Here is a 10,311-nt window from a genome sequence, read left to right as displayed (position 1 = left end):
GAGTAACTTCCCCTGTTCGGCTGATGCAATGGAAAAGACTTTACTGTCAACACACTTGTTTAATCAACAAATGTGACAGAAACGTTTATATTCGTTAAATATGAAAGGTTATAAAATTTGTTTTTTTTTCCCCCAGTAATTATTTCTGGTTTATATTTATTCGTGTATGTGTGAACGTCCAAGTCATCATAAGAACATTTCTCATCCTCATGTTGTAATTGTGAATTATTAATGATGAATAAATGTTATTGCAAACACGCAGGTTTCATTTATTTACTTGTAATTTCATTCAGCGCCACGAACCGACGGAACTAATCATCGGCGTGCGGTGTTTCCGATGGGACGGGTTTCCGCGCAGGACCCGCGCACACGCTGTTGTCACAGTGAAGTGTGTTCGTCTCTCTGCTCCGCATCATGCCGACCGACACCAAACGCATACGCGGCCCGGAGGTGTCCCAGAGCCCGTCTCTGTTCGCGAGCAAGCCCGCGGCCGCTCCTCCGACCCGCGGCGCCAGAGCGGACGGCCGGCGCCGGGACCAGGTGGACGTGCGGCCCGTGTTCGTCCGGTGCGGGCTGGTGAGTCAGGCCAAGGGCTCCGCGTACATCGAGGCTGGAAGCACCAAGCTGCTGTGCTGCGTGTACGGCCCCAAAGAAACCGAGAGGAAGGATGAGACCGACATGAAGTGTGGAAGGTCTGCAGCCATTTCTGTATTCATCCACTTGTCTAACTACTAGTTATAACATGGCGTCAAATTCAGTGGCCTGCAGCCTAACGTGGTCATGTGTGATCGTTGAGTTTCACTAAAGTAAGAACCTGTTTGTCCCAAGATCTGAAAAACACATTTAAACCTAACTTAAAGATTGCTAAATGATTATAGCCACGTTTGCATTGTTGTGATATTTAAACGCTTTTATATAAACGTGTCCAGCAATGATAAGAAAAAAACCATTTCAAAGTTACTGGTGCTTTAGTAATAATAGTAAAAGTTCTGTACACTGCTGTACTGTAGACAAATGGAAAATCAACACTCAACACTTAAAAGACTTAAAATGAGAGAAATCAAAGTCGCATCTCAGATTAAAAAAACTATTTCATTTATTCACCTGTAATTGACGTCTTATCCCCTTTTTGCACACGTCTGAGTAGTTGTCTGCCATAAATTGTCCCCTTGTCCAGTTGTAAACCACATTTTTACGATACAATCATTAGAGCGTGGTGGCTTTTAGATGTATATTCTAAAGAAATGCAGGCTCTTAGTCAGAGAACATTTGCGAGAGAGAAATAAGCTGAACAAACATCACTGCATCAGTCTTTCAGCGTCTCTGGGACGTCGTGTCAGAGCTCTGTGCACAGCTCCCATGATTTTACGTAGCCTCACAATGTCACCGTTTTGATTGAGAGACCATTAGTGGCAGACAATTGCATATTGAGCCTTTAATTTAACTTTTACTGATTTGAAAGCAGCCTGTGTTCAGCTGGGTTCACCCTCACTCATTCACATCACTACAGTGTTTGTTTGTTATATCTATTGTTGGAATAATTCATGAAGATAACAAACCTCTGTCTTTCTCTGTGTGTCCAGATTAACAACAGACATGCGTTTCGCTCCCTTTTCCTGCCCAGAGAGGGGCTCCTGGATTCAGGGGAGCCAGGAGAAAGACTTCTCCCTGATGTTACATGAGAGTCTGCAGCCGGCGGTGTGCCTCCACAAATACCCCCGCTCTCAGATCGAGGTCAACGTGATGGTTCTCGAGAACAGCGGCTCAGTTTTGGCCCATGCAGTCACGTGTGCTTCCCTCGCCCTCGCAGATGCAGGGATTGAAATGTACGATCTGGTGCTCGGTTGCTCCATCCGGCAGGACGGCGACTCTTATGTGGTCGACCCGTCTTACACGGAGCAGAACAGCTGCAGCTCAGTGGACGGCGAGAATCAGGGCAATCTGACTGTTGCGTTCCTCCCCAGCCTGAACCAGATTTCTGGGCTGCAGTCGGATGGAGAAATGACTGAAGAGACTCTGACAGCGGGAGTTCGAACCTGCATCGATGGATGTTACAAACTGTACCCGGTCATCCAACAAGCTCTGGCCAAGGCTGTACGAAGGGCTGCTCCTCCACCATCAGAGAGCTGAGAGACTCGTCATCCATTAACTGCTTGGTTCATAGTTTTTGTAATTTACAGTTTCCAGACATTACACCGACAATATGACCTATTTTTCTGTTTGATGTAATGTCCTTTAAATGATTTATCTTTGCACTTGAAAAAGGAAATAAAGTCTGGAGCGCACGTTTGAAAATTAGATTGACGTTGCTCATGTGGGATATTTTCTGAATGCTTTGTCATGATGTGAAGTACTAAGTGAAAAACAAGAAAATAAACACATTCTTTTGCAAATTGATTTCATAAACATTCATAAATCATAGAGCCGTTGCTCAGTCATTAGCTTTGCTGCAGGTTAAGGTTTATCAGGTCTTTAAACACATTAAAAACGATCCTCTAAAACAATGGTGCTGTGCCTGAAGCTGTACAACAGATCACATCTCCGATTTAGCCTGAACTCAAGCAGGAACTAACCCTTATGCCATAAGACAGGGGTGGCAACTTTCGTAAGATGGATAACATCTCTGTAACTGTGCATACAACATATGGAACTATATGTTGTATGCACTATGTGGTAGCTTCAGTTGTCTAAGTTTTTATGACAACTGAAGCTACCACAGGTTCTTTTTCATGTTTGGAAGGAGAGGGTGAGGTGAGGGGAGTTCAGCTGCAACATGACACTTCAACACTAGATGTCACTAAATTCTACACACTGAACCTTTAATATCCAGTGCATGTTTGGTTTTTATTAATTTAATACACTGTAAATAAAACAGGCAGCAGTGATTCATCAATGTGAACAATAAACATGATTTGATATTTTGACATCTGCGTAAATGTCAGTGTCAGGAAAGAACATTTAAAACCTTTAACAAATGATCTACAACAAACCCCTCCACCACTGACCTGAGCCTCCAGCCGGTCTGCTGTCTCGTATTTACTCGAACCAGCAGCACGTGGTTTGTTGACGGATCGAATTTCCCACGACTCAGCGCAAAAACAAAAAAAATAAAAACCGAGTCGGAACCAAAGAAGTGTCGCGTCTCCAAAATCGCGTCGAGCCGTTTTCGCGGTGACTCAGACACGCCATTGCTCTGGAGCTGTAACATCCCACCGGCTGGTGAGTGTCACACACCGAAACACAACGAACCAACCAGCCCCGAGACTCAACTCGAGTCCGATCGTCTGACGAGCATCCACCACGCGTCCTGACGGCGGCCACGGCCGCGAGCTGTGATGCTAGTGAAGCTAGCTGCCGCAGCTCATTAGGGCTCCTTCGTGTTCACATGTTAGCTCAACAACCACAACCACAACACACACACACACACACACACACAAAGAGAGAGAGGGACCGTGGCTGCTGCACAACACAGTCACACACGTGTTGTGTCATTGTTGTGTCGTTAGCCGTGTAGCTACCACATGCTAACCCGGTGTGGCTTAACCCTGTTGTTAGCTGCTAGCTCGTGTGTGTGTGTGTGTGTGTGTGTGTGTGTGTGTGTGTGTGTGTGTGAACAGCTGGAAGCTTCACGTTGAACTCGCTCAGCAGCTGATTTGTTTTTCTCGTGTCTTTGTTTTGTTCCTTTATTAAATTCATGGAATCTTCAGTCACCTGTGATGGTGACACGCGACCTCAAGAGGGAGCCAAACCCTCACGACTCCTACGACATCATCATTATTATTATTATTATTATTATAATAACATCTATAATAAGAGACATTTAAGATAAGATGCTTTAATCACCTCTTAAAAACACATTGATTGACTTTCTTTCATTCGATGTTTTCATCGTTTTCTTTTCACCCTTTATTTCATTTATTTTTATTCTCATGTTGCTACTTTTGAGTTTTCATGAGACAAAGCTGCCGATTGTTATTTACTTTTCTTGCTTTGCTGTTTGTAAACTCAGTTATTTTAAAAAGCGCCGTATGAATAAGGTTTATTATTATTATTATTATTATATTATTATTACAAGGTGAAATAAGATAATTTTTTATTAGTCCCACAATGGGGAAATTTGCAATATCACAGAAGCAAGAGTAAAAAATATGCATCAGTAAGTAACGTTCAATTACTGATTGCTATGATTACAAACATGAAACTGCATTTGACATTCGATTGTTGTGTGATTCAAACATTGTAAACATTTGCAGATTTGTTGGTAAAAGGACAAATGTCTGTTTCTTTGTTGTGTCATTAACCAGAGGTTAAGGTTTTTAATTCTACAACTACAGCATCGCTGTAACTGTTACTCGTTGTCTCTTGCTCTAATTGTTCTCTTGTTAATTTGAATGAATGTTGGTCCCAGTCTGTTTTGAACAGTTAACACTCACAGCTGAGTAATGGCTCTGTGCAGGAGTCAATAGCTGTGTGTTGAACAGGGTTTTAGTCCTGGGACATAAGCTGAGTTCTAATTGATCAGATTGATCAGTCAACTACATCGAAAAAAGAACAAGTCAATTTAATCCACACATTCTCAGCTTTGGTTCCCAGAGGAATAACCATTGACAAACACTGCTACTGAAGTGACCTCTCCGTCTGTGAGGGTAAACAGACTTAGTCTAGCTTTTAAGAAAACACACGTGTGGAATAATACTCAGACGTAAGTTGTGTCTGTTTGTGTCTGTAGGTTGAAATGGAAGGGGAAGGGACACCGGGTGTCGACCTGAGCAGGAAGTTTGTGTCGGAGTCTGAGCTTGATGAGAAAAGAAAGAAAAGACAGGAAGAGTGGGAGAAAGTGAGGAAACCTGACGATCCAGAGGGTGAGGATACATCCATTCACACACAGATTCAAAACTGACCAAAGCTCCAAAATAACATCCTCATATTTGTTTACGTCTCCTTCAGAGGCCCCAGAGGAGGAGTACGACCCTCGCTCCCTCTTCGAGCGGCTGCAGGAGCAGAAAGACAAGAAGCAGGAGGAATATGAGGAGCAATTCAAATTCAGTGGGTCCTTGTTGCTGCTATCAGGACTTTTATCTCCTAGTTGTAATCTAGGTTTGACATAACATCTCCTCTACGAGGACAAATACCCAGAGGCTGCGTGTTCTCATCAGGTCATTAACAGTTCACTCAATGGCTTCATGACAAATAGCAGCCGGAGGCAGTGTTCCCACCGGGTGGTCAGCGGTGAAGGACTGAGCACCTGATCACTCAGATCACTTTGAGAGGTGGTCTGGGACGCGTGTGTCCACATTCACTGTGTGAACACATGCGTCCTGGGCCCCTACTCAGCTGATGTCCTCTGATTAGCAACAGTATTTTCTGTGTCTGTACGTTCTTTTATTTGCATAATTTAATTATTTGATCCTGACTTCTGTAGGTCGGATGTTATTCTTGTAGATTCATTATTAGTTTTGCTATATCAATGACTGTGCTACAGCTGAATTATACAATAATCAACTCAGTCAGGAACAGTTGAATGTGCTTATTCTTTGTTTCACGTTTTCTTCCTGTATTTCTCTCTCAGTTGGCAGCTGTGAAAATCCATATCCCATCATTCCTTTTATATAATCGGGATAAAAACATGCTCTCGTTCAGTTAAAGCATTAAAGTTTCTCCAGCTTGTCTGAAAAAAAACTGACACCGACAGTGACGTCATTAAACATGAACAGTAAATGTCACACGTCTGACAAATGTTAAGCTGGTGTTCGAGATTTTTCTTTTCACATGAAGGTTCCTCGTGTATTGATTTAAAACATACTATTATGGTTTGATGTCTGAAAAAATTCACTCTCCCGCCATGTGTTGAGAGCATGTTTGTTTCCATGGTGACAGGGAACATGGTGAGAGGATTGGATGATGATGAGACCAGCTTCCTGGACGAGGTCTCCCGGCAACAGAGCCTGGTGGAGAAGCAACGCAGGGACGAGGAGAAGAAGGAACTGTTGGAATACAGAATATCCTTTATCAAGTGTTTGTTCATGCATAAACATTTACGTTGGTCTGGCAGTCGTTTAATTTTCTCAATACATTCATCTTTTATTCTCCACTTTGGTGAGATGAATCAGATGTAAGAAGCACAGAGAAGTAGGTGAAGTCACAGCTGCAGAATAATCATTTGTCTTGATTAGTTAGTTCATGAAATTACATTTTCTGGAGAGCAGTGTAGGAATTCAGCTCGGAAATCTCAACACGGGGGAATAAAGCTGCAGGTTTTCACGTACAGGGACGTTTACGTTCTCACATACTGTGTCTGGATTCCAGCGCAGGTCTGAAAGTAGCATCATTTCCTCACAAGCAGTGAAGCTGCTTTCGGGTAATTCTCTGCACTTCATGCTTTTTTCCCCCCAGAGGAAGGACATGCATGATGCTAATATGTGAGTCTCTTCATGTATGATAAGCAGCTTTCTGAGTGTTGGCAGAGTCAAGCATGTTTCCACCACAGACCAGCTCCTGCTGGGACTGCATCATGCATCTCACACACACACACACACACCTTCTATGTATAATCTGTGCTGTGTACGGGAGCAGCACTAAGCTGTGTAGAAACAGTGAAGGCATTTCTTTGTGTTACAGCTTCATCTGAAGGACAGAGCTTTTACAAGACCTGTCTATGATTGAGAAGTTTTTGGTGCATAATCAGATTGCCACTTATTTTTGTGTGATTTGATTTATTCCGACTGTCCTTGTGTTCATGTGGCCTGCTCTTCTCTTCAGAAGAGGTTATTAAACTCTATCCAATCAGTAGCTTGTGACGAAACAGGAAACTAAACTGTATTTAAATCTATTTAATTAATTAACATGTACTGTACATTCATACAATAACATTTGTAACTCTGACCCCAAATCAGTCGATTCTAACAAACAAATCAAAAAGAAATTCCTGCTTTGTGTTGTTCACATTTGTCCAGTTGTGTTGCTTGTTGCTCTTTGTGCGTTTCATCTGTTCCCCCTCTGTCACTCTGCCGCTGAGTTTGCAGACAGACAGGTTTCTGACAGACAAGTTTGTCTGTGGATAAAGGGAATGGGTTGTCGTGGAAACTGTATCACCGGCTGGTAACTAGGGTGATGATTTAAAGCAGTCGTTTGCTGCTGTGAACACAAAGTCCTCTCAGGTGTGGACCTGAGTTAAAGCATGAACACATCAGGGCTGCTCACATGTCCCCAGTCCCCGGCTTCGTCTTCCACCTGTGTGATTCTCCTTCTTCTTTTTCTGTGTCTCTGCATCTTGACCCTGTTTCACGTCTCCTGAGCTCTGTCCGTCTCCTCGTCTTGTTTTAGCCTCTTTATCTGTGTCGCTCTCTCAACCCTCCTTCCCTCACTCTGTTTCTGCGCCTCACTGCTTTTCTTAGCCTCTCAGAACTGTGTCACTTTTTCTCCCAGAGCACCGATGAGGAGATTTAATGGCTCCTCCTGAAGGGAGGCCAAAATGTAACTTGCTGAATTGACTGCGGCTGAATGGGTCACATGTTTCCACCTGCCCTGCAGCCCCTGCTCTGTCCGCTCTCTAAAGCTCCACTGTGGTTTATTCATCTTAACTCTGCACCGTCACAGCGCTCTAGTGAAGAAGGCGACTGCTGAAAGCCGCAGAGAACCAGAAAAGAAGGCAGCGCCGAAACATTCAGGATCAGAGCAAAGGACCAGTCACCTGTCTCAGGCCCATTTATTGGCTGGAGCTGTAAAGAGACGCAGGTACACACACACACACACACGCACACACGCACACACTGCCTCCTCCATGTTAATCAAAGTACATGCTTTTTTTAAAGATAGTCATTGTAGGTCGTTCTTTTCACACTGATGCTTGTTCAAGTTTCTCATTAGTTTGATTTGAATTTGTAATTTGATGCAATGAAAATGGTGTGAAATGATTGACAGCTGAGACCGGCTCATGATTGGTATATAAGTGTGTCTTGCACCACGGTCACCACTGCTCAGACTCTGGCTGGTAGCTGCAGTACCCTGGATATATCGGCTTCCTTTCTGCGCCGCAGGAGGAAAAGGAGAAGCATCGTCCTTTATTTACACTTTATGTTCTCCACCAAATGCTGAGAGTCGCTAAAACCCAGTAAAACAATACAATGAGCTCGATGGGGCTAAAACACTCTAATGACGTGTTGTTGATGGGACATCTTGTGTTAAATCTTCCTCCACATCTCTTTTTTTTTTCTCTCACCCAGTTCTTCCCAGTCGTCAGACAGCAGCAAAAAACAGAAGGTGGAAATCTCAGCAGCAACGACAGGAAATGGAGACAGACACACAGGTGGGCTGCAGCCTGAGGACTAACAGGAGGAGAGTCTGTCTCAGGCAGACACACACACACAGAGTAGTAACACAAACTCACACAACAACTCACTGTTCAGCTGAGGGATGCAAAGATGGAGCGAAAAGGCCACTGACCGTGGAACCTCATTGACTTTACAACACTCTCCAGTCACAGTGCAACATTAGCGTTAGGAAAAAACCTTCGCCAAGGCTCAACTGTCCCCGTATGAAACGTTTAAATCTGCACCGAACTGCACACACTCATAGACGTCAGTCCCCTAAATCTGCCTGATGTCTTTCAGCCAGATCCATGAATCATTCCCTGCTAAGTCTGGATCTGCTGCTTTAGAGCTACTTCAATGTAATTGGTTCTTTCTTGTGTCAAGTAGTTTCGTTGAAATCCATCCTGTTGTTTTTACGTAATCCTGCTGATAAACAAACCAACCCACAAACGGACAGAGGCAAAAACATAACCTCCTTGGCCGAGGTAATATTCACTCTCCATTCAGTGAATTTTTTTTCCATTTCACCAGCATCTACAGTCAAATTTCCATCCTTGACCTTTTACAGAAGAGCCTGTGTGCATGACGCTGACAGTGTGTTGTGTTGTTCAGAACAGGAGGCAGGAGGAGCGGGGGGAGCTGAAGACCAACAAACCGTCCCTGACCTGACGTCCAAGACGCCCTCGGCTCCCCTGAGCTCCGGTCAGGGCGTCTTACACCTGCCGTCCGCAGCCGTGTGCGTCGGCGTTTTACCAGGATTGTGGGTTTATTCTGGCAGCAGCGACTCTGACAGCAGCTCGGACAGCGAAGGTAGCGTGGACCCAATCATGTTGCCGTACCCTCGGCTCAACAGGGCTTACAGATAGACACACACAGACACACACACAGACACACACACACACACACACACACACACACACAGCCTCTGAAGCTTGTTTACCTGCCTGTAGGATGTTTAACAGTCAGAAAAGGTTACCTCACATAAGAAATGTTAAGGTCGTGCATACACACATTGTTACAGAGGAACACACAAAACAGAGGCTACACAACTTCATGTCATGTTAGAGTCAAACACACACACATGTTCAGTGTTCCTGTTGTTTTCACAGCTGTGAGTTCAACTGTCTCTTTGTCTCCAGACAAAGTTCAGCCCATTCAGTAAGATCCAGTGACATTCAAAACCATTTTGAATTTTAATTTAACTAATATCTATTTGTGTTTCTTTCCTACTGTGGCTCTCAAACGTGACACCTCCGTCCTTCCTTTCCCTTAATCACGTCTCACGCAGTTTAAGCCGAGCAACCAATCCCGCACCCTGACGACATCCTGCCCCCACACCCCCCCCCACACCCCCCTCCCATCCCAAGCCACAGCGACTGCAAGTTGTGCTATTGGCTGAGGGAACAGTGACTGACAGCTGTGGAGCGAGGAAGAGACTGTGTCACATGACTCAGAGGAGAGAAGGAAGGACGAGCTTCTTTCTCTCTTTGGGTTCAATGCAAAGTTTGACAAATGTTCGTGTGTGTTCGTGTGATGTGTTTCCCCCGTCAGTCGTGCTGGAAAGACGCTGGAGTGTTTCCTGTCGTCTCAGCTTTGTATTGTTGGTTAAAGTCTGAGCAGAGAAATAAAGAGCTTTCCCTTGTTCTGTGTGTTTACTGTGTCCATGAGTGTGTGAGACAGAGACACAACTTGTTTAACTTTATTAAAATCCATGATACGAACGCTTGTGATGATATAGAATGTGGTAAAAAAAAAAAAAACCCTGAGGTTTGTGGCGTCTGAACAATCGTCCGTCACCTGATTCAATTACAGAGTTGAGGATTTTGAGGTTTGATGTGTTTCTATGTGAGAAAATTAGAAAGCTAAAATTTGCCACTAGAGGCTGATGGGAATTTTATTGGTTGTATGTATTCAATTATATTTAAAAAAATGGAAATCAGAATTAAGTTATTTTTGTTCGTCCTGAGGTTGTTGTTTTTTTTAAATTAGATTCCTGAAATAA

At 43.9% G+C, this 10,311-nt stretch overlaps 2 protein-coding genes across 5 annotated transcripts; both read left to right on the top strand.

The window, feature by feature from the left end:
* Positions 1 to 42: 42 nt before the first annotated feature.
* Positions 43 to 2,397, top strand: exosc6 (exosome component 6). The gene is made up of 2 exons (XM_020106003.2): positions 43 to 692; positions 1,584 to 2,397. Exons 1-2 carry the CDS (start codon positions 415 to 417, stop codon positions 2,128 to 2,130), a joined length of 825 nt encoding a protein of 274 aa, XP_019961562.1. The 5' UTR covers positions 43 to 414; the 3' UTR covers positions 2,131 to 2,397.
* A 664-nt stretch (positions 2,398 to 3,061) lies between these two features.
* psme3ip1 (proteasome activator subunit 3 interacting protein 1) lies at positions 3,062 to 9,951 on the top strand. Of its 4 annotated transcripts, none has more exons than XM_069528798.1 (9): positions 3,062 to 3,219; positions 4,730 to 4,862; positions 4,948 to 5,046; positions 5,878 to 6,000; positions 7,596 to 7,734; positions 8,223 to 8,305; positions 8,694 to 8,794; positions 8,927 to 9,119; positions 9,598 to 9,951. In XM_069528798.1, exons 2-9 carry the CDS (start codon positions 4,736 to 4,738, stop codon positions 9,600 to 9,602), a joined length of 870 nt encoding a protein of 289 aa, XP_069384899.1. In that variant the 5' UTR covers positions 3,062 to 3,219; positions 4,730 to 4,735; the 3' UTR covers positions 9,603 to 9,951. The 4 variants fall into 4 exon arrangements, 2 of the variants coding, with proteins under 2 accessions (XP_069384899.1, XP_069384900.1); XR_011243492.1 differs by having other exon boundaries at positions 3,063 to 3,219; positions 8,697 to 8,794; positions 8,922 to 9,119; XR_011243491.1 differs by having other exon boundaries at positions 3,063 to 3,219; positions 8,922 to 9,119.
* The last annotated feature ends 360 nt before the right edge of the window (positions 9,952 to 10,311 follow it).

This window comes from Paralichthys olivaceus, chromosome 7 (assembly GCF_024713975.1).
Source record: "Paralichthys olivaceus isolate ysfri-2021 chromosome 7, ASM2471397v2, whole genome shotgun sequence".
NCBI classification, from domain to species: Eukaryota; Metazoa; Chordata; class Actinopteri; order Pleuronectiformes; family Paralichthyidae; genus Paralichthys; species Paralichthys olivaceus.
The sequence above is the reverse complement of the archived record's forward strand: the minus strand, read 5'-3'. Positions and strand labels throughout refer to the sequence as shown.